The 27,444-nt window shown below is 38.3% G+C and overlaps 2 protein-coding genes across 2 annotated transcripts; one reads left to right on the plus strand and one right to left on the minus strand.

The window, feature by feature from the left end:
- Nucleotides 1–1,113: 1,113 nt before the first annotated feature.
- C18H17orf67 (chromosome 18 C17orf67 homolog) lies at nucleotides 1,114–7,060 on the minus strand. Its single transcript, XM_035342654.1, has 4 exons — nucleotides 6,923–7,060; nucleotides 6,124–6,224; nucleotides 3,105–3,244; nucleotides 1,114–1,564 (listed from the first exon to the last, which is right to left on the minus strand). The coding sequence occupies exons 1-3, from the start codon at nucleotides 6,975–6,977 to the stop codon at nucleotides 3,128–3,130; spliced, it is 273 nt and encodes a 90-aa protein (XP_035198545.1). The 5' UTR covers nucleotides 6,978–7,060; the 3' UTR covers nucleotides 1,114–1,564; nucleotides 3,105–3,127.
- A 1,858-nt stretch (nucleotides 7,061–8,918) lies between these two features.
- Nucleotides 8,919–25,407, plus strand: DGKE (diacylglycerol kinase epsilon). The gene is made up of 11 exons (XM_035342088.1): nucleotides 8,919–9,807; nucleotides 11,445–11,604; nucleotides 11,931–12,050; nucleotides 12,980–13,123; nucleotides 15,118–15,275; nucleotides 15,545–15,596; nucleotides 15,761–15,874; nucleotides 16,263–16,334; nucleotides 16,859–16,986; nucleotides 17,824–17,935; nucleotides 18,251–25,407. The coding sequence occupies exons 1-11, from the start codon at nucleotides 9,344–9,346 to the stop codon at nucleotides 18,440–18,442; spliced, it is 1,716 nt and encodes a 571-aa protein (XP_035197979.1). The 5' UTR covers nucleotides 8,919–9,343; the 3' UTR covers nucleotides 18,443–25,407.
- The last annotated feature ends 2,037 nt before the right edge of the window (nucleotides 25,408–27,444 follow it).

Consider the following 27,444-nt stretch of genomic DNA (forward strand, 5'->3'; position numbering starts at 1 on the left):
GTTTTCTCTTTGTAAGTTAGACATAGTATTACGTAGCCTTTCTGCGGAGATTCCTATGAGATCCTTCAATCCTAATGTGGAAAAGCAATCTTAAAAGCAGTAAGCAATCTCAATTTCACATTTGCATTAGGATGTTCAGGATTAGGATCAGTGCATTAGGATCAGTGTTACTGAGGTAGACCTAGCAGCTACAATTTAACCTTACTAATTATCTAACCTGTGACTGAATATAACTAGGTGGGTGTTCTGTTATTTCAGACAGGTACTTAAACAGACTTTTCACTGGGTGAAATTTTGCACAATTGGGATCAGTGTGATTTCTTTCTCCAAGCAAGAGAAAACAGACAGGATTTCCCCTAATGATGTTAACTTCTATGGAGATATGCAAATTGAGATCTATGTGGCATAGAGTATTATAAATGAAGCACACAATAGCAGCCTGATTATGCTTTTTTACACTCCCAGATTTAATCTATGATTCCATCTTGACATTAGGGGAAAGTAAGCCTTTGATGCTTTGAGATTTAAATTATTTCCTTGGAGTCATCCAAGAGGGCTGTCTTACTGGAAGGACAGTAGTTCTATTTCAGCCTACCAAACATTCTGTAGATGCAGTAATTATCATATGTATCTTCAATGGATTGTTTTTTATTTTGTTACCTGTCATCAGGCTCTTAGTGTAGCTGCAGTGGAGAACTCTGAAAGTTACTGTCTTCCATCTGTTACTAATTTTATCACCCTTACAAATCATAACTGTCAGGTAAAAACCATCAAGACATTTCTCATGTCCTTTTGCAAATATCATATGCTTACTATTTAATTGTACAAGAAATTCTATACCAAGGCATAAGTTTTAATGGCACACAGGAAGAAAAGGGATGGCTGTATACATGTGGCTGACCTGGCAGAATTATAAAAGAGTGAGAAAAGTTGTGCAGAGAAACTACAAAATGATTATACTACACCTTCTTCCTTCGCACCTACTGATCCTAGAAAGTGCTTGCTTTGAAATACTTGCAATACAAAAAATCACTTTGCAATACCAAGCCTCACTTCCAGTGATCGTTTTCAGCATATAGCATGGGAGAGTAGTGTAACAAAATCATCTGAAAATGTATTTGAATCAAGCATTTATTATGAAGTAATACATGGAATACTCATCAGGCAATGAAACATAGATCAGTGTTGCATAAATGTTGTGTCTTCATACAATTCTGGTTTTTAACCTACAAAGCTATAATTAATGTTTCCTCCAGAGTCCAGAAAGGTGGCCTTCAGTTTACTTGAGGACTAATTGGTGATTTTTCCTTGCCCATTCCTCAGAACTTGGAGGAAACCCTTGATTTATTTATCTATGCATGCAATAGGTGTTTTCCCTACTGGGGATACGTATGTTGGTCTATAATATATCTAGCTATTTATGTTTGGAAGTTTTGCCATATCACTAGGACTGTACTGTATTGCAAAGAGATTCAGCTCTACAATGAGCACATAGCCAATGCAGGAATAACCTTGTCCTTAACACAATCATAATACGTATCCTCTTCAGTGACCATGAAGAGATCTGCAGAAAAAAAATTGAAAATTTAACTAAAATACACAGAGAGATTGGCCCAACTAATAACATACAAAGAGCATCAAATCTTTTAAACACTTTTCTAACAATTCTTCACCTCACTGTGAGCAGGGTAGAAGTGAGCCAGCTTTCAATTTTGTCTCAGCTGGAAGATTTTTTGAAAACTGCCAACTTACCTGCTAGGGCTAAGGTCTGGGAATTTTGTGGTTTTGTTTTTAAATAAATGTCAGACCTTTGGCTTACTGTGAATTAGCGTAGCTCCGTTGAAGCCTGCCACAACATCTAAGTTTTCAAAGGTCTTTAGATGCATGGATACATAGATAGATGGATACCTAGTAGAATTTTAAGCAGATGAACTTTCTATCTTTCAACTCAGATCAGCCTTGACAGATACCATCTCTGTATTTTAATGCTTAAGTGTTTTTTTAAAGTATGGCCCTAAATCTGCATTTTTTCTGTTAAGAAATTAACTATGAGTGATATAGCATCACTTTATGGTGATAATCCTAGGTGACAAATTTCATGTTCAGAGAACGTTAGGGGGAAGGCTTATCCTGTTACAAAAATATACAAACATGGTTATATCTTCTTTTTTGGCATCCAAAACAACCATTGGGAATTGGAAGAGTTTAGGATTAATACTTATATTTTACAAGCTTATACTTGTCTTACCCCCCCAGGTTCACAGTTTCTGAATGTAGTGACAAGTTTGTATAACTGTGTGCAAAATACACAAGGAAAAAATAGGATGACCATAGCACAAACCTAACGTGCATGACATTCTGTTGGCATGTGGCATATTGTTACCAGTTGGCTTATGAGTAGTGTCCGCTTTCTGGCTGCACTTTGGAGCATGTTTTCCCATTTAACTTTATGATGCATATAATGAACAGAGGCAGTAAAGCAAATTATGCTGTCTATTACACTGATGTTGAAATGATAAACAGAACTGGTAACCCAGAGAAGCACCATGAAAATGCTTTGTGTTAATGCTTACCAGCATGTGTACTAAGCAGTGAACTCCATTTAAAAAATCAGCAGTTAGCTGATTATAGCAGATGAGATACTGAAGAACAAGCTCAACTCTTGGCAGGTCAGACTATATCTCAGATATCTCAAGGATGAAAACTACAAGTTTCATCCTGCCACAGTCTTAGTGAAAGCTAAGTGAACAAGACTTAAACAGATAAAAAATAGTTGGAAAAAGAAGCATAAGCAGACAGGAGAGAAACTGGAACAATCTCAAGCAATGTTAATCAGAATGTTGTGCGGTCACCAACTTATATCCATTTAGCAGATAAATGCATAACCAAATGTTTTATTAGTATGAACTACACTGGCACAGCTGATGCCTAAGGCTCTTATGTTCCCTGCCACTGTTCTGTTCTACTGCCAGACACCTTTCAGTGCAAGGTGCTTCCTCCAGCCATTGGTTATTCTCTCCTCTTCCAGTTTGTGGTTCTGCCTTTATTAAAAAAAAAAAAAAAAAAAAAAAGTATGTGCTGTAAATATATATATATTTATATACCAATTGCTGGGTAGCCAAAACTGTTAGATTGGATGGACTAAATCCCTGTTGCAGTGTGGGAAGCAATGTGGATTCAACCAGTGTTCAAGGAATTGTTCTTCTGATCTCTGCTCCAAGCGCTGGATGTAAAGCATATGCTCCTATTTAAAGACAAGAAAATATAATTTAATTATGCAATCACTCAGGTCTGATGTCAGGCCAATGAACCAAGATAATTTTACAGCATTTACAAGAGGAATGTATTTACTCCTGAAAATTATCAAATGTAATGAAATGAGGTTGTGAGTCAGCTTGTCCCAATGTAGCAGTACTTAATGATTGACATCATCAGCCATATTAGTAAACACGTTGAGCACGAATCTTGCAATAATATTCATTAATTAAGAATTCCACATACACATTTCTTATTGGCACATCTACACAGAAACCTCTGTTGGTCCTGGGGGTACAGAAGGAGTCTCGGACAGGTCTGTTGCATCCTCTTTTGAAAATTTATTCCTACTGATTAAAAAACATTAAACCTTTATAGGATCATGTGGCAGTGCTCTGAGGGGGTCCAGTACACACTGTCCATCAGTGCTGATTGGTCTTTGTGTGACAGATAAATAATTTCCTATAGTAACATACAGGTTTTATGGAGTAAGCAACAAGTTCTCAAGTGAGCCATGTGCCAAAAACTTGACCTCCATTGGGAAATTTGCTTTTAAAAAAGTTACAGTCTCAGTGCATGTGGACTTTTGTGTATATGAGATAGATTTTTTTCAAAATGTACCCCGTTGCTTAGCACACTGAGCATTCCAGCAATCGAAGCTGTAGTGTAAACCTTTTACAGTGGCCAAGTATTCCTGCTGTCATCCAGTTCTCTGCTCTTTGAGCTGCTCAGAGGGTTGGTGCACAGGAGGGCAGCAGGAAGCATATACTGTGCTCTGTGTTCCTCACAGTGCAAAGGAACTTGGCTCAAATCCCTCAGTGAAGCTGCATTATGAACTTGAAGAGGACTATACAACTGTGAAGATGGTACATGATAAAAATAGGGCCTCGGTCAAAGGAAGATTAAAATATGCTAGTATCATAAATGACATTTTAAAATAATAAGAGATGGCAGATCTTGTCTGTAAGTGAACAGGCATTTTTAGTGAAACCACTGTGGAAGTCAAATTGTTTCATAAAGAATTGCAAATTAAATTCCCTAGCTCAGCATGATCTGGCCTAGTACAAACAGTTTTTGCTTAAAATAGCTGAACAGAGGCAGGTTCATCCCAGCACTAACTTCATTCTGCTACAAGGAATCCATGCAAAATCAGTTTTTCTCTTTGAGACTGTGGTAGAATTGTGCACAGGGATACACGGCCATGACCCTTCATTCACAGTGGTTAATCTCTATGTTCAACATGGCAGGGGGGGATGGATTTTTTATTGAAAGATATTTCCTTTTCTACTGAAAACCCTGACATTTAGTGAGAAAAACAAATATTCTATGTTTCAGTTTTCTTACAGAAAAAAAGAGTGTTGCTGTACAGAAAAAAAAAATCTATTGGAATTTCTCATCAAAAAAGAGCTCAACAAAGTGTTTGCCAGTCCAGTCATGGTAGGATGGAAAGTGGCCAGGATATAGCAGCAGAGGTCAGTAATCAAATGCTTCTCTAGCCCTAATTCCCTCTACTCTCCACATGTATATGTGTAACTGCTTGTAATACACAATGTAACTCAATCCAACTTCACTGTTTTAGTTATTTTATATTTAAGATATTTACTATATAATGTACTATGTAATCGTGGTGGTATACCAAAACATAAGCATGGATGGGATGTATTCCCACTAATTTGCAAAAACTACAAGGCTTGCTTAACAACAGCATGGAAACCAACCCAATCTTGAATGTTGTAGGCTGTCGTAAAGCCCATGCCTACATGTTTCTTGGCTCTGTTGTATAGTCTTAGTTGTACAAGATTGTTAACAAGCATAGTGTAATATTCTTGTGTCAGCTTTGATTTGTTTTGGACATCACAACTGACAAAGGAGTGTGTACATCAGAAGTGGTGTATGGCCAGCCACTAACTATAGGAAAGAGAAAACCACTTGCTGTTTCTGCAAGCCTGGCACACAGTGAGCTCAGTCTTGGGAGGTATATAGTGCTTTTCATGGCCTATGGAGTTCAGAAGTATTCATTCAGCACCTTGCTAAACTGAGCTCCTTGTATTCCTCATACATGCACAATCTATTGTGTGCTTTCTGGCTTCTGTGGTTTTTGCCTCTTCAGAACCATGTAATTCTTGCACAGTTTATTTACTTTGGAAAGAAATAGGCACTAATTTTAAAATACCTTAAGTGGCTCTTGAGAAGTGCAAAATTATATGTTACATCTTATCAAAGCAAGTAAAACAGAAGCCTTCTAAATTCTTTTCTTTCTTTCTTTTGTCGTAAAATGGTTTAGAAATGAATAAATGTAAATATTACTTGCAAAAATAATGCTGTTGCATTAAGCTAGCAGCTAAAAATGCCTACAATGTCGTGACAAACTATCCAATCTGCAGCATTCATATAAAAGTGAATGTAAGTAAGTGATTTTAACAGCTAGTTTAAAACTACCTCAATCTCCACACTGACCACTGACACCTGCATCTCCTTTCTGCCTTGAGTGCAGAATGTACTGTAAGTGGAAGACATTTCCTGTTATTTAGTTTTTCAGGAACAACCTGATGAACTCCACATTTCTAGAAATGAAAAGCCACTTTCTTCTCAATAATTTAATCAGCATTTTTGAACCGTGATAAATAATTTCCACATTCTGCAAGCATACGCTTCCTGAGCAATGTTCAGCACTTTCAGAATGCTACGTGACAGTAACTGAAAGAATGCAAAGGAGATTTTTAATATTTCGCAGAGCTCAGCTGCTTTAAAAGGTGATATTCATAACTTACTGCTTACAATTACATCTATAGAAGTCTAATATTAAGCACATTTTTCTTTCTTTTTTTTTTTTTTTAGTTAATGTAATTTAAAAATATCATAAATCACCCTCATTGGCTCATCAGGGAAACCAGCTTTTCTTTGTCTGTCTTCACGACGAGTTCTCAGAATCTGTTTGGCTTCTTTTTCAGTCAAAATTGGTGAAGTGTCTAAAGATGGAAAAGCAGAAATTAGTTATGAAATTATCATAAAATTAAAGTTTTACCTATCAGTTGTAAAACTAAATGTCTCCAAACCTTATTTTTGTCTATATACAAAGTGTTCTTTCATTACAGCCCCTTCCCAGGGGATATTGCATTCCAGGAGATATGAGTGGAATTTTAAACCATTTTTTTTTAACTTGGGCTTTCTATAGTCTGGTTCTATCAGTGTGAAACAAACCGTACATATTAATGTTACTGTCTAAAATGAGAAAATATAATAGCACCATCTAACCAATAAACATTAGTAACTCTTCCAATACTTCGTTCTTTTCTGCATTGCTTTACTTTTTAGAATTATTTTTCTAAGCAATGAGTTAGAATTTGTTGCAAATGAGAGATTGAATTGAACATTTAACTTTCAGGACCTTGGTAAAATAATATTAATATTGTAAGCTCATAAAATAAAGCATTTTGGTTTTAGAATAAATGAGTGCAGTGTGCTAATGCAGAGAGTAAAATATCTAATACAGTAGCACAACTGTTAAAAAACAAATCATGTAAAGCCTGTAATATAAAAATAGTTAAATATTAAAAATGAAATATGAAGATACTAAAATACAAATTACTAATATTATGCTAATATGCTCTGCAGCTATACTCTGTAATTACATACATATACAGTTTTATTTTATATAAACTCCTACCTGTAAAAGTGGTCATGAGGACCAGAAAGAAGATAAACACAAGTAACTTCTTCATTTTGATTCTGCTTTCTCTCAGTCTGTTCCAAAATGAATAACACTGACTGAGGCATTAGCCTATTTGAAGTAGCTACGTCAGTCACAAATGTTTGTTTATGCTTTAACTAATTTGACTTATAGTTTGATTTTGAAGACATCTGGCCTGAAGTTTTGAATATGGCTATTATCTGTTCAAACATTCTCAGCATAACTCTGTTCCTAAGGGAAAGAAAATAGAAGACTATTTTTCCACTTCAGGTTTCTGAGTTATGCTGGATATTTTAAATTTGTGAAAATAGGACACATCACCTTTCATTCAGCATAGCAAGCCATGGTTTCAGGTGCCTAAGAAAAATTGCTTTTTAAAAGACACAATTGCGTATTACTGAATATTAATCTTAGAAGGGGCCTTTTGTTAAAAATTCCTCTCTCTAACTTTACTCCAGCACAGAAATATGTATTAACCTGTTTTAACTCTAGCAAAGCCAAACTACCGTTGTGGAAATACAAGAAGAGAGATTTTCATCAAATTAATAGAATCATAGAAAACTCACATAATTCTTCTTTTCAGGACAAGTTAGTGGAAAACAGGATTATAAATGGCCTCACTATTTAATACAGTGTGAAGTATGAAAGTGAGTTTAACAAATGTATTTCCAGAGAGCTAGTTTCTACCTTCAGAAATGTCACCAGCCATACATCTGAGCAGCACTATTCTGGACATAGGGCACCAGCATCACCAATTTGTAGGGAAAGAAATACACATCCCTTTGAATATATCTTCTAAAACAGTCAGAATTCATCAGTGGTTCCCATATAAGGGATGTGAGCAATTAGCCTTTCCCCTCTGAGGGAAAGGTGCAGCACATCCCCATACCTGCAGCACCACAGGCTGCCAGCCCAGCCTCTGAGCAGGGCTTCTCGTTTCTGCCTTTTTTCTTTCCTTAGAGAAGTGGTGTTCACGGCAGTTGTGTCTGCGCAGCGTTTTCTGCGCTCACGAGCGTCTGAGGAAACCAGCCAGTTTCAGTGAAACCTGACTGAAAGCTGTGGGTCTCAACAATACTAAGAAACACAAAGTTTCAGGAAATCAGACAGGCAGATCAGATTGAGGTGTTGTCAGTGCCCCTCGGCCAGAAACCTGCAGGGTGATCTCAGCTTTGGTGAACACCAGAGGCTCCAATGAACACCAGAAACCTCTCCTCAGCTCAATGGGCTGGCTAAGTTCAGCTGCTGACAATTGGTACCGGGGTGTTTGTATCAGCCTGACAGCCGTGAGCTAACATGGGGTGCCATGGGTGTGAGGACTGGACCAGAGTCAAGTTAGGTGATGAAAACAAAGCAGAGCAGCTCAGTAGTTGGGCCTTGAAAGAAAAAATGGGCAATTCCTGGGTTCCGTGTCCCATTGTGTCACAGAACTCATGTTCACATAAACATGATTATTGTCAAACCGTGCAGTGCATGCACTTTCCAGCACGTTTTAAGGTACTGACAGTCTAAAGTCCAAGAGATGTGATGTGTACTATATGGATTTAGGTCACTGTGAAGCATTTTGTTTTTCAAGCAGAAGAAAAATGTAGTTTCTAATAATAGCAACTATTACTTTATTTTTAGAACTGCTACAGGGAAAGCTTCCCAGCACTAAGACGTGAATGAATTTATGAGCAAAGAGCCGCTACGGGTGGGGCAGTGAAGGGGCAAACACGGCGAACAAAAGGACAGAACTCAGCGAAGGGGAAACAGTGTCCAGGGGACACTTGCGACAAGTCCCGCCCCTTTCTACAAGTCGTGACAGTCGCGACAAAGCCGGTGGCGGCCAGGCCCCATTTCCGGGCGGCGCCCGTTGCCTGGTAACCGCCGCTTCCGCTTCCGGCACCCCGCGCATCCCCGGCGGCCGCCTGCTCTGAGCGGTGTCCCTCGGCCCGGCCCCGGCCCCGGCCCCGGCCCCGGCCCCGGCCCCGGCTTCGGCCTCGGCCCCGGGGAGCCGCCGCCAGCAGCGGTCTCCAGCAGCCGAGGGAAGCGAGCACGGGGCGAGGGAGGTCCGTGGTGGTGGGCGGCGGCGGCGGCCCCCAGCGCATGGCCTCGGCCTGAGGGGGGGCGGCCCGGGGCCGGGCCTCCCCGCTGAGGGACCCTTGTAGGAGCCGGAGCCCCCCGGAGGCTCCGTGCTGGGGGCGGGAGGGGGCCGGGCGGCGGCAGAGCCCTTGGTACCAGGCCAGCAGCGGCATCCCTCTGCTGGGTGCCGGTTCTGAGGGCACGGAGGTGCCTAGGGAGGGGTTAGAAGATGTTTCATGAAGCTGCTCGTTGGCTGCTGGAGCCAGGCAGCCGTTCCCGGGTTCGCCCGGCTGTCTTCTTGAGGGGTTAGGCTGGGAAGACCGAGCAGGACGAAGAATGGCAGGCACGGAGGGCAGAAGCAGCGCTTCCTCCTCATCCTCGGTCGTCGCGGACTGGAGCTTGGTGTTTTGGACGCTGTGCTCCGTCATCGTGCCGGTGCTGATCACCCTGTGGTGCAGCTTCCAGCGGTCCCGGCGGCAGGTGCTGATACGGGACATCTTTCGCAAGAGCAAGCACGACTGGCACTACACCGATCTCTTTGGGCAGCCCTCCTACTGCTGCGTGTGTGCTCAGCACATCCTCCGGGGTGCTTTCTGCAACTGCTGTGGGCTGCGTGTCAGTGAAGGATGCCTAAAGAAGGCTGACCAGCACTTTCTCTGCAAGGAGATAATGATGAGGAGTGATGGTAGAGCCCGCAGCTCTATGCCGCATCACTGGATCAGAGGCAACGTCCCACTCTGCAGCTACTGTGTGGTATGCAAACAACAGTGTGGCACACAGCCCAAGCTCTGCGACTACAGGTACTGCAAGGGAGTTTGGTTTTGTATGTGGAAGTGTGATGCTACATCCATGTTTAATTAACTACAGTATTTTTAGAACACATTGCCACAAAAACAATTTGAGAGAACCTAAAATGAAAATGGGTGCTTGTGGGTTACCTGACTCATAAATTAAGGGCAGGATATTGCTTCTTCGGTCTACCTGTTCTCTTGCTTGCATTTCTCCATAATGATGTGCTAGCTAGTGTATAATTACCTCTAAAAGGCAATGTCTAAGAGAGCTTATGTTTTTATGGGACAGTCCTAAAAAGGTTCTAACGCACAGATCGTTTGTACAGTGAATTGCTTGAGCAATTTCAGTGGCATAGTGCACACTTCAGATTGCCAAAATGTGCATGCATCTCTGCAAAACCGGCATCTGCTTAGTGCAGCGAGAACAAACAACCCTCCTGTAACTGGTGTTTTTTTTCACTTTTTAAGGACGCTCAAAAAAAGCTAATAAGAAGTTCTTCAAAGTTGCTGTCATATAATCCGTTGTTGCAGTTTGTAGTAAGAATGATAAAAAAAATTTAAGAAATTTAAGTGCTCATTAGTAAGGTTGCTTGTAAAATTGTCGGCATGGCACATAGTGGCATGTTTGGCTAGAACACAGAGGTCGTGGCACACATCCTGTGTAAAGTGTGACCTCTGCATTCTCAAAGGATGTCTGCTTTTGCTCTGCTTCTGTGTGATGCTGGGAAGTTGCATGGTAAGTTAGTAGAATTCCATCATACATGAGCAGTGTCAGAAACAAAACCTTGAGGGAGTGTGGCTATAAGAGCAGGAAAGGAACAGGATTCTGAATGCAAAAGGAGGAAGAATGAGTAAAGAAGCAGAAAATAACTGTCAATAGTCATTGTCTACAGTACAGGGCAAGTATCACTTCTCTAGTTGTGTGCTGGATTAAGCAGAAGGACTCCAAAAATAGCTTTCACAGCTGCTTAAACCAAGGCTTTGGATGTAGCAAATGAAGATGAACATTTTGCAGAGGCTGGCAGGAGGCATTGCAGTATTCCCTCTTGTTCTAGTCTGTTTGCCAGGGCAGCTTTTAGAGGAGGTCAAAAAGCTGAGCAGTTTGGCATAGCAAAATCCCATCGGCCTTGCACAGTACTGTGTAACCTTTTAGGTTTCAGACCTAAGGGGTATTATCACTTTTAGGAAATCTATCACCAAAGTCAATTAATGGTATTAGTAACACTTCAAATTAATAAACTGGACTCTAGTGTGTGCTTTTTAAGGATGGATAGGAGTTCAGTTTCTTATACAAGCTTTCAGTGTAACTGCTGCATACAGTGCAAGACGGTATTTGTAGTACTTGATTTTTCGAGGTTAAAAATAGTAGAGTTAATTTAAAACTGGTATCTTTATTTTACAGAACTCAACTGTTTTTCTAGGCTTTTGAGGACATGATCAAGTTATGTAACTTCCTGTAGCCAATAGACAGTCACTCGAACTTCCAGAGAATGCATGCGTTTCTCTGTAATGTGCTTAAAATATTACTTACAACAGTGCGTGTAAACATAAGTACTTCTCAGAAGTTAGTCTCTCTTTCTAAAATACATAAGCAAAATTTATGTGTCATTTGAGGATTTCTCTTGATTTTGGGGTCTTTTTTCCAGATGTGTGTGGTGTCAGTGCACTGTACATGATGACTGCATGCTAGATTGTTTAAAGATAGAGGAATGCACATTTGGAGAATTCAAAGACTTAATTATTCCACCATACTACTTGTCCACAGTCAACCAGCTGCGTAAAGACAAAAGAACTGATTATGAAAAGGTAATTGCCTTCTGCTTCTTGTTTTTAAAAGGTATTGTCTGGCGTCTGCTTCTGTTTTTTAATAAAACTGGAAAACTTGATAAAGATGTAGGAAGTTTTTTTTTTACATCACAAAAAATGAGTTTATAACACAGTAGTATTTGTTCTCCCAAGCACTGTAGAACAAATCTTCAGCCTTTGTGTCGAAAGTATTTGTTTGTTTTGACTACATCAGACTAATTGGTAACTTCCTCATTTCAGCATTTGGAGGGAACTGATTTTGAGGCAAGGCTTTAGACATTTTCAAACATGCAGTGTTTGTGTGACTTAACGTCGTCTTTTTGCAGATAGTACCTTATGGCAGAAAACACTGGATCCCAGTAATCGTACTGGCTAATACTCGTAGTGGAAACAACATGGGTGAAATTTTACTCGGAGAATTTAAAATTCTGCTGAACCCTGTTCAGGTAATTACAGTGAAAAGCCACTATAACTAAATAACAGTTTAAATTAGAGTCAGCATCACTTTGCTTCCATAATGGTAGTAGGATCTTCTGGAAGGTCAGTAAAGGAAACAAATTCATGCAGTTTGTTGTTTTAGAAAGAATAAGGATATGTGGAGAATAAAAATTCAGAATTCCCCCACTTCCATGTTTTTTTTTTTTTTTTTCTGGTTCTTTTAATAGTTGTACAGTTTTCTATTTATAGTAATACATGTAGTAATTCTGCTTTGATAGTCACATACTTCTTAACAATATACTTTTTTTCAGAAATTGAAATATTTAAATCCTAATTTGGAATGTGTGTTTAATTTCTCACTTTACTTGTGAAAATGTCAGTGTTCACAGTTGCTGTTTTGTGTTGTTGCTTTCCCTTTAAAGTCCACTTGAGATGGCACAGGATGTTGACGTTAAGGCAATTAGTTGTTCCTTGGATTTCCTGGCTGTACCTTAATATTCTCCCTTTGAAGTTTAAAACTGAATCCTAGAATACAAACTAATAGAAAACACTACACATTTGTTTTAAATGCATCCCAGTAAGGCTTTAAAAAATAAACCTCTTTGTATCCTGAATATTTTAAAGTAACTTTTATCTGAAGCCTTTCATCTTTACAAAACTCATGAAAATGCTAGTAGATACAGACTTTTCTTAGGACTTGGTCAGCTTGATTTATCAATGGCTTTTATTCCTAGCAAAGCAGCTGGAGCTATTTTGTGACTTCAGGTGACTGAATCCTGCTCATAAAAATCAAAACAGCTTAATTGCTTATGTAATATTATAAATAGAGAATGTTTGTTTTACGTTAGAATAAACATCTTGAAGTTGTTTATCTGTGAGGCAAATCATGAGTCATGTTTTGTGAACCTATGGGACTCCTTATTTTCCTTTATTCTAGGTTTTTGATCTAAGCAAAACTACGCCTGCTAAAGCACTCCAACTTTGTACCTTGCTGCCTTGCAATGCTGTCAGGGTTCTTGTCTGTGGTGGGGATGGTACAGTAGGCTGGGTCCTGGATGCAATTGATGAGATGAAGATAAAGGTATTGTGCTTTAAATTAAAGGATATCTTATGGTGAAATGAGTTTTGGAGCTGCTGAATTGTTACACTTTAATCTTTTACCCACATTTATTGTTTTCATCTTCCTGAATAAGTCTACAGAGAAATATTTGCAGAATTGCTTATTCATATCGGGCAAAACCACATCTTGTAATAATGCATCTTTTCCTATAGCTCAAGAAAAATATGTCAAAGCTTTAGAATGAAAAATGTATTTAAATTTGTTCTTTTCTGTAGAACAAGAAAAGAACAGATGCAGGATATTTTATATGTTGTTCTTTCCTCTTTGACTAAACAGATTTATTTTGCTATCAGTAGCCATTATTAGTAATTATTAGCCGTTATTAGTAATGCCAATCTGCTCTGTTTATTTCTCCCAAAGCACTTCTACAATAACCTCGTAATTTTTGCCAGCTACAGTGGTTATACTGCCAGTGCATAAATGAAGGCTGTAATGTGTTTTTACTACTTACGGTGTTTTCTAAAGAACCTATCAGTCTGTACTCATCCATTAACAGCAAATAGAAAAATTATGCTGTATGTTTGGTGTTGATTTGAAAAGGAAGATGATCCAATTTACAGGGTACTGCTAAGAACCACTGAGAAGATTAAGAGTAAAGAGTAACTACTAGGGCTCTTGTACTTTACCTAATAATCTTTTTCTCTAGTGATAAAAGAAAGTCTTCCTTTATCAATCTCTCTTTTTTGTCTGTTTTGGCTGTGAATCAATTGCAGCATTTTTAGTAGCTTTATTTTTTTGATGCTGCTTTCATGTTAATGCATGAAATGTTGTCATTGAAGGCCATTATTACAACTCCATGCACAATCAAACTGAGCTTCTTTGAGACTCTTTATGTACCAATAAAGTAGAAATAGAACAAAGTAGAACTATAAAGCTTAACTAATATGGGTATGTGGTTATTTGGCCTTGGACACTTAATATATTGTCCCCAGAGCCAATACAGTTGATGAAACTTGTGTTCTTTGCTACCTGGTATTCAACCGAGGCATTGGAGTTACATAGATACCATTAAGATTATCAGCAAAACCTTTTTATTATCAGCAGTAGATTGTGTGCTCCCTTCATTTATCTTGACTCTCAAATCCAGGTTGCCTGGCAGAAACCTCTTGTTGGAAAGTAGTAACTATAATGCCACTTTTTCCAAGTATTTTTTACAGCTGAGTGTCAAAGGTCATAGTACCTCTGAAACAATTGTTCATGCTTCCGTGGTAAAGAGAGCAAAGATCTTCGCTAAAGTGGCTGTTCTGAATGTTTGTTTCTGACACTTGCTCTGTGAACTGCAGAGGTGATTATCATCTGTTCCATCTGTTCACGACAGATGAATTTGTGCGTGTATATTGCAATTCTGAAACTTAGATACTGACTTTACTTCGGGTGTGTGAATTTCTGTCCACAGTTGAAATGCTCTAGCATCAGGTTTTGTTTGTTTGTTTGTTTGTTTGTTTTTTAGAAATAACATCAATTCAGACTTCTACGAGCCTTTTTGTTGCTTGTTATGGTCCACAGTCTTATGTGTTCTTTCTGTCACTTAGCATTCATAGCAGAGCACTTCCCCAGAGGTATATGCAATAATAAATAGTGTTAGTAACTTACCCATACCTATTAGGTTGCAGCAAGTAGAAAACTAGGAAATCAGATCAGAAGTTCAGGCTTCTGCTTCCAGTTCCAAAGCTTCGTTCTTCTGAGGGGATGCTCTGTTCAGTATTAGTAATGCATTGTTTTTGTTTTTGTTTTTTTTACTTCTCACAATGGCTTAACATTTCCTTTCTTTATATTATCACTACCATAAGTACTTAAATGGGCCATCTGTTGTGCTAGTGCTGCCAGCTGTATCGCTGCAGTATGTAACAAGCTGATCTGAAGATTAAGTGTTTATCAAATTTGAACATTGGGTTTTAGAAGGTAGAAAATGAATGCTAAAAGTAGCGCTAATGTGCAGTGTTTCTGTATCCTAGGGGCAAGAACGCTATATTCCACAAGTTGCTATTTTACCTCTGGGAACAGGTAATGACCTGTCTAACACACTGGGCTGGGGTGCAGGTTATGCTGGAGAAGTCCCTGTAGAACAAATCTTACGCAATGTCATGGAGGCAGATGGAGTCAGACTAGACAGGTAAGTAACAGGGAAAAGACAAATTCTATTTAACCAAATATTACTGTAGGTCTATTGCGACGCCTCTAAAGCAGTATATGTAAAGTACACAGTGGATTAGGGAACTGCAGAATAACTGAGGTCCAAAAGTAGTCTTTATTTAGTTTTTCTGCAGTGCTTAACTCTTTTATATGTAACTAAATCTGAATCTTTTGAGGTTCTTAACTACAACTTTGATACGAAGTGAGAATAGTCTGTCAAGAGTCTAAGTAATGGCTGTTCTTTTTCAGATGGAAAGTTCAGGTAACAAACAAAGGATACTACAATTTAAGGAAACCAAAGGTATGGCTTGTGATTATAAATATGGGTTCTATGGAATACCTGTATCATTTTCTGTTTACCTGCTTTATATTTTTTCTGGTTACCTGCTTCCCATTAAACATAGTGACTTTTAAATCTTAATAATAGTATTTCAGAAGGTCATAAATAGAAATTCTCTCTTACAGGTGTTCACAATGAACAACTACTTTTCTATAGGACCTGATGCTCTGATGGCTTTAAATTTCCATGCTCATCGTGAGAAGACTCCCTCTCTGTTTTCCAGCAGAATTATTAATAAGGTATGTTTGGTAAAGTGACACTTTCACTGACTTGACTTAAGGCTATTTTTAAAGACATGGCATGATTTTATTTCTGCATAATGTGACAGACGTTCTTCCAATTAAATCTTAGTTTCATCTTAATTTATATTTGAATTTTCAACCCTTAGGACTCTTTGTCAAGGACTGCATTACGCTGAAACAAAATATGTCTTCAGATATTAATGAACTGTAGTGATTCGATCTCTGCACAGCTGCTTCGTTGTGCAAATATTACATATGCATTTTAGATTATAAACTTTGAAGATAACTATACCATAACTATACATGAGCATTTAAAATATATTTCATATCTATTGTCTTTTTTAACAGGGCTTTCTGTTCTCCCTTGTTTTTGTTTGTTTTGCAGGCTGTTTATTTTTTTTATGGAACCAAAGACTGCTTAGTACAAGAATGTAAAGATCTTAACAAGAAAGTTGAGGTAAGTTTTTTAACTTGCTTGTCCTTTGGACAGTCAGGAATAGAGAAATTTATATTGTGGAAGGAAAAGAAAAAAAAAAAACTATGCAGTTTACATCTATATGATGCTTGTGTAAGGATAGATCTGGACTCAGTGGAATTTTTTTGACGTTCCAGGCTCCTTTGCTATGTGCAGCTTTATTCATGGCATTCATGCCTTCGAGCTTACTGAAAATTGCTGAAAACTTTTCCAGTCTTGACTCAGATCTCTGAGTTCAAATACTGATACTGAGATGAAACCTGTACTAGAGACTTAAGTGAGAGTTCATTTTTCTTTTTTCTACTAACAGAAATTGATTACAGGTTGTGAAGTCAGAAGTCATTTTTTTTAAGTATGAAAAGAAAACGTTCTATTTGTGTAGGGCCAATTTTGCTCACAGATGTTTTTTTCTTCAAGTGGAGGCCTATTAGACAAAGAGAATAATTAGCTTATGTTGAAGTACTGAATTTCATTCATGATAATTAACTTCTGTTTGTCTTTTAAAGCTAGAGTTGGATGGTGAGAGAATTGAGTTGCCCAATTTGGAAGGCATCATTGTCCTGAATATTGGATATTGGGGAGGTGGCTGTAGGCTCTGGGAAGGAATGGGTGATGAACCTTATCCCTTGGCAAGGTATGCAGTACCTCTTTTTATCCATTTAACAGTTCTTGTAGTGTAAGCAATTCCCCCCAGTAGGCTATGCTTACATAATAAGTCTTGTCTGAAAGTCAGGATTCTTTTTGTTAGACTCTAGAACTAAGTGCGTCCTGTGCGTCAGGTTTGACCTTCTCAAAATGTCTGGCCTGATTAAGCAATAGGGTTGAAGAGACTATTAGTAATAGCCTTCAAAAATTAGAAGATACTTACATCACGGAAGTCAATTTTTTGTTTCCTTATTGTTGTTCTATATATTAATTTGAATTAAGACATGTTCTTTTATAGTCTGAAATGGATGTAAGTTGGCTGGAGCAGTACTAAATTCTGGGCACATGAGATTTTCCCTCTTGCGACTTCCTTCTTTAGAAAATGCTTGAGGCTGAATTTCTAAAAATTATTTGGCCAAAGTTCTTTGCCAAATTTTTTATTTTTTTAAAAAAAGGCAATTAAAAGATTTTTCTGTGGATTAATAACTGATTAAAAAGACAGCAAGACAGAAAAATTTACAAATTTCTGAAGTGGAAATCCACCAAAGGCCTTAAATATGCACTATGAATCTTGGAAAATAATATATCTGTGATTGCCAGTAACTGTGTAGGGTGTACCAACCAGAGCATTGCTCTGTACTTGGCCTGCTTTTGTACAGCTGCACTTGCTATTCAGTGTGACTTACTATTCAGCAGGAAATAAATAGTTCAAACATTTGTAGATTAACAGTTGTCTTCTTTATAGTAACAGATAAAAGACTAATATTTGGATGGGCATTTCAGAGTTCATGAACATCACTCAGAGGTCTGCTTCCTTAATTCATAGACATGACGATGGACTTCTGGAGGTTGTTGGAGTTCATGGTTCTTTCCACTGTGCCCAGATTCAGGTGAAACTAGCAAATCCTGTTCGTCTAGGGCAGGCACATACAGTAAGGGTAAGTACTCTTTATAAACCTGTTTCCCTAATTTTTTTTCAATACACAGCATACAATTTCAAGCACTCAGCTGTATGTTCTAAAGTTTCAGTTTGCAGTTGAGCGGGATGCTTCTCATGCATAATAAATTTAATTACGTTATAATTAGAAATCCTCTGCTGCTGTGGTTGGTAACCTTTGAGTACAACTAGTTATGTACTAAGTTTCTCCCTGGCTGGTCTCAGGCTGTGCAACATCAGTATGTTGTAGTTATAAAAGGTATCTTCAGAGCTACATTGAACTGCTATGATTGTGTGTTCTTCTGTTTAATACTAGCTGATCTTGAAGAGTTCAAAGATGCCAATGCAGGTGGATGGAGAGCCATGGGCTCAGGGGCCATGCACTGTTACCATAACTCATAAGACACATGCACTGATGTTGTATCACTCGGGTGAACAAACAGATGACGACGCCTCCAGCGTGTCTGAGCAAGAGCACGTGAGAGAACAGACAGATGAAGATGTATAGATTTTGTGGAATGTAATGTAACACAAAGAAGAACTTCAGCCCATTAAAAACACTGAGAACACAACCTAGATCAAGGATTGTGCTGTAAGGTTCATACTCGTAAATGAACTAGGGTCAAGAAAAAAGCCCTGCTTTCACATTCATGAAAACTTTCACAGCTGAATTACCACAACTGCTTTGCCTTTTAGATCGATAGTGGTTCCCAGCCTTTCTAGCTGGAGGAGCCAGTTACTCTGTCAGGGAAGGATCAGACAGAGAAGCCCTTCCTTATTGTGGAATCAGATCTTCTGCACATACACAATATAGTATGCAAAAGTTTTGAGTCCCCTTGAAAAGGGGAACAGTTGGAGTTCAGCCTGCTTCCACCTGTTATTTTCCCAAGGAATGCTTCCAGGACAGAAAAATAGACCAAGTAAAATGTGGGCTGTTTTTGTCTGTCAACAGCCTGCTGGTCCTGTCTGCCATTTCTTGGGAGTAGGACAAACTTTTCTGTGTACCTGTATGTGCTGTACATAACTAGTAGGTTTGACTGGGAGGGTGGAGATGTGGGGGCTCTTGGAAAGGCATCTAGCAAGGAAAGTTGGTGTTGGACCAAAGGTTTCTGGAAAGGGTCTGTTAGCAAATGACTTTTTCAGTGACTTTGTGAGCTATAGGTGGAGTATTCCTGAGTACCCAAGATACAACTTTAAAGTAATTGTACCATGACTTGCACTGAATGATCCTGTGACTGACTGCTTCAGTTCAGCGAGAGATTAATTCTAGTTTTTGTAAATAGCAACATGTTGTAGTTCTAGAGGAGGCTTCTTGGAAGAAAACTTGGAGCTGTCTGTTTTAGCTGTGTATAGGATGGTTTTAAAGAACTAATGATAGCTGGCAAATCTTTTTTTTAAGAGGCTTGTTAAAGATCTTGCTTTGTCGTTACCTGGAAACAATCAATAGCAAGTCAGTCTGTTAACTGTTTCAGTTTGAACTGTGGAGGCTGAGAGCTAGGTTTGCAGAGGTTAGCAAGTTCTTTTGTTCACGTGTATTATTTGATGGTGGGGGGGCGGGGGGGGGGGGGAAGGGAAACATTTGTTTTCTGACTGGCTCTTAGGGGAGTCAAAGATACTTTGGCCCTGAATCTTCATTTCTCATATGAAAACAGGGCCAGGAAAAGGTTAGTGGCCTATACTGATACTAAAGGTTAAGAACACACACACCAGTACCTGTAAACAGTCAATCTGACATATCTGAAGCTTCTCAGGTTCAAAGCTTCTCAGGTAAAAACATCTTCATGGCTAACAGAAATAAAAACCTGCTTCCTTTTTTGTTTCCTCATAGAGGTATTTTAAGCCTGCAGCAGCTGAGAGCTATGAGTTAAGATTTGAAGTCTGTAACTAATAATTCAGTTAAGTCCAATTGGGTTCTTGAATAAGAGGAGAATTTACAGTGAATGTATATTGCATAAACTAAGATCATAAAAGAAGTTGAGGGACATTGATCATAGCTTTGAATGTTGCTGCTTTTGTCAAACTCCCCCGGTCACTTTTTTTTTTATGCTAACTGAAAGCAAAACCATTGGGTAAAGTAGACTGTTTCTAGGTTTTGTAAAATGATACTGTTTTTCAGCAATCTATAAAACAAAGTTTGCAGTAACATTAAAGGAACTATTTATATTTTAAAATAATTTATTTAAGACTTGGAAATGTTAGTATTTTTAGAACCTTCAATTGTAATCCTCTTTGGAGAGCATTTTTAAATTGATGGTATTCACTCTAGAAAGTGTACATGCTAGATCTTAAAATACTACTGATTGCCAGTGAATTTATAGTTGTCTGGATACGTGATCAGAGTGTAGCGAACTGTAAAACAGAAGCCACTTGTAAATTTCATATTCATTAGCCTCCCACACCTCATCTTAATTATTTTATTGTTTGTAAATATGGAGGGCAAATTTATAGTTAAGTCTATATAAAAAGTATTTAAAATATGCAAAAACATGCAATGGTAGATAAATCCAGTATCCTAACTTTTTTTGTTGTTGATGTTATGGGGGTTCAATTTGTATTGTAGCTTCAAAAGTCTTGCTAGTTATTTATTTTTATTTGGATAATTTGCAGACATTAGCATCCCAAAAATACTTAAGTTCTGTGCTATGGTTCTCATGTAACTATTGTTTACAAACAACTGACATGTCTCTTGAAAAGCAGGGTATGTGCTATGAAGGGCAGTATTTCCTCTACTTAATGTAAACTATTCAGAATGAAGTTTAAAGAACTACCTAAAGTTGATCAGATGATTATTCAAATTATTTTATAGCTTAAGAATTTTAACAGTTAAGAAGTTCACTTAAACTCCCAACGTCCTGAAAAATGTGATGTGAAGACTTTGCAAGCTGTTTTTTTTTTCCTCCAGTAGGTGAGCTGACTTTTCCACATCTGTTTTGCCTGAATGTGTACCAGTGATATTGTACTATGTTTGTGCAGACTAGATTCTCACACTGACTGCAGATTGTTAGGAATCCAGTCTTAAATGTGTGAAATACTCTTTGGGAAATTCTATTTGGGCACTTTTTGGGGAGAACACCCGGGAAATGGTCTTTATATTGGACAGATCATCATCCCCGTCTTGCATGTGGAAGTGAACAAGTTTGTTTCAACAAATTGACTCTTGGTGATTGCAGGAAATGGTAGGCAGCATGTGTAGCCATTTTAGGCATGGAAAGCCTCTTGTAAAATTGTATTTATGGTATGGAGAATGTTCTGTAAGTATCGAGTTCCTAAGCAGATGTGTGGTCATCCTTCTATTATAATTATATCATTGTCATATGCATGGCAAAAAAAGGTCTCTTTAAACATACGACGTTAGCACTAGAATCTGCTGGGGAGTCTTGCTGTTTCCAACACGCCATCCTTTGCCATCCTTTGATTTACATGTGTCCTCCTTTCCAGTATGTTGCAAGTTGTCCTAAGTTGTTTTTAGTCCAACTTCAGAAAGCTCATATATATGAGCAACAGGCTCCCAGATGCAAATGCTGACGTAAATGAGCTTCTCTAACTTATAGCTGTAGTTGCTTAATGTTGTCATGTGTGTTGTGGCTGTAAAACTGCTACATGTTTTTCTAATGTTGTAGGTGCATAAAGCACCAGTACAAATAGCTACTGTATAGGTAGCTCTTCTGAAAACAGATCGGAAACCTGAAAACACTGCAGTACGTCCTTTCCCCAGAAGAGGGTACTCTGCATCTGGATCTCATGTCCTGTGTGGAAGGATTCTCCTTTGCCCTCTTACTGAATAACATTGGGGAAAATAGTGACAAATAATGAATAGTTTCTTCTGGCAGTCTTCATACAGTGTAACTTTGCTTAAAATGTATAGAGTGAATAATAATATAAGTTGTCAAGCGCTCAAAAGTGAATTCACAAAATTTATTTTGAAGTTTTATTGCAGTATAGGCTACCTTAACAAAAGTTTGGTCAGATGCTGGTAATTTCCTTTATTGTAGGTTCTCAATCCTGTGAAATGCAAACAGCAAACTTTAACTTATTTGGAGAGTCTTTCTGTGCGTGAGCTTACTGCCTTACTCAAACCTAGTTTGTTTACATGTTCATTGAGAGGGGGTATGTGTGTGCATTTTCGTATGCGTAGAGATTTTTGTCATAGGCTTTGTTTTTACTTTTTTTAGCCTCTACTTTGACCAATTCATAGCAGGGTTAAACTGTTTCAAATACTGCCTGCCTTTTGTATCTTTATCCTTGTATGGACTATTTAAAAAGGTGTCTGAAGTCCAAAGGTGCATTCTTCACCTTTAAAAACAGCTGAGGAGAATGGCAACCACACTCAGCTTTGTTTTCTTTCTACTGCAATTGTGTGATTTGTTTCAAATTACTTTAATTTGAAGTTATGCTCAAATTTGAATATTTTTCTCAGCTCTGTTATGAATTGCATTTCATTTTCATAATGTAAAGATGGTATAGCTTAATTTGTGCACGTGATAATTGTGTATGTTCAGTTTTTTGTTGCCCCCTCACAGTTTTGTGTTTTCAGGTCTTGCTTTTCTTAGGCACTGAGTCACTTGGAACACTGTTTACTGTAGTTAGAAGCTTTAAGAACTGTTCTTGGAATACAGACTTGAGCTTCTCCTGGTTGCACAAGAGAATGCTACCATGGTTGAACACACTTGGAGAAAATTGTCGTCTTAAGGTGATGTTTTTAGCAAAAGTTCACAAAAATGTAACTTCAGCTGAATCAGATTGAGACTTTGTTCCCTGGTACATGTTGTCTTGACAGTATCTGCAACTATTCAGTAAGTACTTTTTTTCCCCTCTGTCATTTTAACCTCTCATTTTTAGCTGGCATACTTTAGCTAAAAACATCAATTGGGACAGTGTCAGAAGCTCTGCTGAAACAGGATAGTGAGCTTCTCTTCTGTTTGTTTTATACTTTATGCTAGCTGGTTTGTCAGAAACGCAAACGGGAATGGTTTCACACAGCGTATTTGTAACCCACCTTTTTTGCCCTTTTCAGTCACCTTAATTTCATAATTTCCTCAGACTGACACCTGGAAAATATTAGAACGGGCACCTCAGGTGTAGTGTTCCCTGTCCTCCAGACCTATTTTGAAAGTACAGTTTTTGCTTTTTGCCACTGGGGAGGAATCTCCACTTTCTCCACAGGTTCTCAGAACTAGTAGTTCTAGGTTCTGGTTTAGGTTCTGCCAGTTTCTTCTGGGTCTATGTTACATGCACTGATGCTCACAGCTTTTTAGTGTACATTATTGTATCGAACTGTTTAAAAAAAAAAAAAAGGCACTGTACATTAGCTGTAAACAATATAACAGTATCAATGCTACAACGCTTCTTCTTTTTTACTTAGGAACAAACACTTGGTAGAGCAGCACTGTAGCCTAACTGGTTAATATACATATAAGAGTAGGACACTTAAGAATCTTTGCATGTGTTCTAACTGAAAATCCGTTTTTGTTCTGTATTTCATACCTAGTATTAACAGTTTTATTTTTTAAAAGAAACAAGATTGTACTCGGTTAAGAGTAGACTAGGATATCTTGAGATTTAAAAATGCTAGTAGCATCACTGATCCTGTTGAATGTGAACCACTTGTTTTAAGATGTTCTGACTTTTCTGTAGCTGCTTCTTGAACACGGGAATGAAATGAGAGACCACTTTTTCATTTAGCATTAGGTAGATTGAGAGAATTTACACATTCAATATTTCAGTGTTGTTTAGGCTGCAGTTCTAAAAGCATAGCAGATCAAAATATCTCACTAAGAATGCTGAATACCCAGTTCAGGTTTTGGGCATCTCAGGGAGAGACTTCAGGCTGGAGTAAAGCCACATGCCTCAACTAAACCTAGTGATGTTACGCTGACTTGCATTAGCTGAGGATCTGGCCTTTACTGTTTGAAAGTATGAATGTATTCAAAATTTTACTTTGTTTTTCATTAATGCTACCCTGTTTACTGTGCTGTATACTCTTATTGTTGTATGTAATTCATTTGGTTATTTGAAACTTGTTTGCAGATTTCAGCATAAACCACTTTTTTCTTAAGAGTAAGTGGGAAGTAATATTGTGAGTTTATTACATTCTGTGTCTTTGAAGTTTACATCCCTCAAAAGCCATTTTGTCTGCTACCAACTATTGTAATCCTTAGAGTACCTCCAGCCATCTTCTCTTTATAGGATTTTTATAGTTAAACAGAACGGATTTTTATTTTTGTAGCTTGTAACTTCAATATGTATACTAATTATTTCTATTTAGCAGTTAGTGATCAGAATACTGTAAAAATGTGACTCTTAAGAGCTGTAACTTTAAATTAATAGCTACTTAAATGAAAATACCAGCATGTTAAAAGTTTTTTAAAAGATGTTATTCTTTAGCTTGGAAATACTGTGATGCTGTGACTTGGAATTTGCATTGAATGTGTTTATGCATATTCTGAAATTGCACTAAAGGGGAAAAAATGAGCTTGAAATGCAAATAATAGATGAAAAGGTAGAATTTTTATCATTTTCTTCAACCAAGGAAGATTACATTTGGGATTTGGTGGTTTGTTGTTTTTTTTGTTTTTGTTTTTGTTTTTTTCCCTGCTGCAGAGCCCTAAAGCAGGAAGGATCATTGCACTTGACAAAACAGTTGTTTCCCTGTGGTGCAGTTTAACATACGTCTTACTTAGTGTGCAACCTCAGCAAAAGCCATTTGCGCCTTTCCCACCTCTCTTCTCAGAAAAGTAAATCTTAGAGCAAAACTGAATGCTCGTAGTTGTAAAGTACATGAGATCTTACTTGCAAAGAAATAGCCAGGCAGCATAATATTGAACCTCCAATGCAAACTTTTAAAGACAAAAGTTGTTACATTTTTTCTTTGCATCGTGATGCTTTCAAATACAGTTTTTTCTTTCTTTAAAGGAAGGCAGGTAGAAATGGGAGGATAAGGAGGTATTCTTGTACAACTCCTACTCACAAAAGCTGGGAAATGTCTTTTATTTGCTGTGTAGGCACACGGAAAGTGTGATTCCAGAACTTTACATAAATCTCTGCTTTGTTTGTGCTCTTACTGGCTTAATCCCTTATTTCTGAAGCAGGTGATACTAGCATTGACATGTGAAATAGTGACATGTTTACTCAAATTATTACATGTGGGTGATATGTATTATTTGAGTAATTGGGCCACGTTCTGTTTGTATGCTCCATCAGGTTCTGTGGTGGCACTCCACCTTAACACAAGTGAAACTGAAGAAAACATTTGTGTTTAGTCAATAGTATTGTGGCCTATTTCTTGTGACTTAAGCTCCCAGAAGGCTCTTTTGAGAAACATCTGCTCTGTATTCTTCATAGAAGTTTGCAACTATAAATTTTTCACAGTACTGACTCTGTTACTAAATTTCCTAATGCATCTTTTTGTTGTCTTGTTATTTGTACTGTATTTCTCTGTAGACTAAAGTGTGTGGATTAAAGTATTTAAACTCAGTTTTTCCTGTTCCTCACTATGCACAGAAGCAAATGTGAGTTTTTGAATCCGTAACAACTTATGGCTTTAGGGGACTGGAGTATGATAAGCTTCTTTCAGTTTCTACCTTTCCCTTAATGCTTGTTCAGCAAGCCTCCTCATTACAGGTAATAAACTGAAACATTCAGCACATAAATGGCCCGAAGCATTAAAATTCATTCTGTCTGGGGCAACGCTCTGGGCTGCAGAGCTGGACTGGCAGCTTACGTAGCATGCATGCTACATCTTTTTAATAAACTATTACATGTGTATATCGGGCATCCTTCCTGGGTAAGCATTCACAAGTTTTTCTAATGGCTAGCAGTTTCTTGCTTGGGTCTTACAAAACAATTTATTTTATCACTTAAAAGGTTCTGTAGCTTCTTTCAAATGGGTTAAAACAGGGTTGAAGGGGATGGGTTTTGTACTGTGTGGAGGTATTGACCCAAGGGGAAAAGCTGAGTTCATATGGCTTTATAATAGGTACTTTGTTTAAAACCATTTAAAAAACACAGACTTCAGGAGTGAGATGAAATGTCTCAATTGTTCTATCTTACCTCTGTTGTTACTTACTAGGGATATTAGAACAGTGTGTGCTTTTTAGTTAGCCAAAGGGGAAGATAGGTCTACAAATGTATTGTTTAGAAATTGTTCTTTACTGACAAGGGTTTTAACAGCAGATGTTTTAGTGTTACGTGGTGTTAACATAAACTGGAGCAGGAGGAGGGCTACTGAACACAAATAGGTAAAACACATGCAGGGCTTTCCACAGAAAGGGAAAACTGCTGCTGGAAGAAGTTCAGAGATCAAGTGGCTCAATGCTTTTTCCTGATGGCAGCAGATGGGTTAGTTTGAGCCTTTGGAAGTGAATAAATCCTCCTGGGGGGGCTCTTTATCATGGTGTCAGTTCTGTTCCCCAAGTCCTCTCCTCTGTTCCCTAATCTAATTTGCACAAAAGAGAGAATGGGCTCTGGCCTCTTAGCTCCTATATTATGCCACAATCAAACCTTTTAAAGACTATTTGTGTGTTGTTTCCCATTCAGGATTGGGTCAAAGCATAGGTAGCAGGTTTTTCTCTTATGTGGGTAAGACAATAGTTTCACAGAGCATTGAGGATTACTGACACCAGTGTTATTACAAGATCTAGGTTTAATGCATTTTTAAATGTTTTTAGAACTGCTGGAGTGAACTGTGCACAGCACCAGCTTGAGCCAGTTTTGCCTGAAGTGTAACACGTCACACCACAGGTACGTGTGGGGAAGTGTGGGGTGTTAGAGAAGTGCAAGTCAAGACTGAGGTTCTATCTCTGCTTTGTGATAAATAAAAATAAAACTGTAAAATACTTGGTAAATGACAAGTAAAGTGGTTGTGTAAGGGTCCAAATAAGGTTCAACTAGTCTCGCTTTCAGCACTTGAGGGCTAGAACTCTGTTTTCAGGATATCTGTGTTTTCCTGTTAAGTGAAAGCTGCTACTGCAGAGCTGTGAAAGCACAAACTCTGCCGCTGTTTCCTGGTGTGTCTGGGGCCAATGTGAGAACGTGCTGCTCACCACAAGGTAACAGATGGCTGCGGAGCCCCGGTGACAATGCTGCACGGATCTTCGCCTGTGCCACCCAGCAGCGCTGGGGGCCATTGTCCCGGCCCTGCTGCAAAATCCTGATTCCACGCTGAAGAGCTGCAGAAAAGAGCCTCGGTCTCTCAGACCTGCAAAAAAGCAGCTCCCCATGTCGTTCATTGAAAATATGGAAAGGGCAATGCATATAGAAATCTAATTACTGGCAGGCCCTGCCTGCCTTTTAGTATGATAATGGCAGGCCCTCACGCTTTCTTGTGCACGGACCCCTGAAAGGTAATAATGAAAGCAGAAGTTAAACTATTGAATCTCCATCAATCATTTGCTGTTTGCTTTGATTACATTGACACGACTTTGTGTTTGTTGAACTGCGCTCAGAAGCTGTTATTGATGGCATTAAGATACTTTAAAGACAGCTATGCCCTTGTTCCACCCTGCAACCCCC

Source organism: Oxyura jamaicensis, chromosome 18 (genome assembly GCF_011077185.1).
Source record: "Oxyura jamaicensis isolate SHBP4307 breed ruddy duck chromosome 18, BPBGC_Ojam_1.0, whole genome shotgun sequence".
NCBI lineage: Eukaryota > Metazoa > Chordata > Aves > Anseriformes > Anatidae > Oxyura > Oxyura jamaicensis.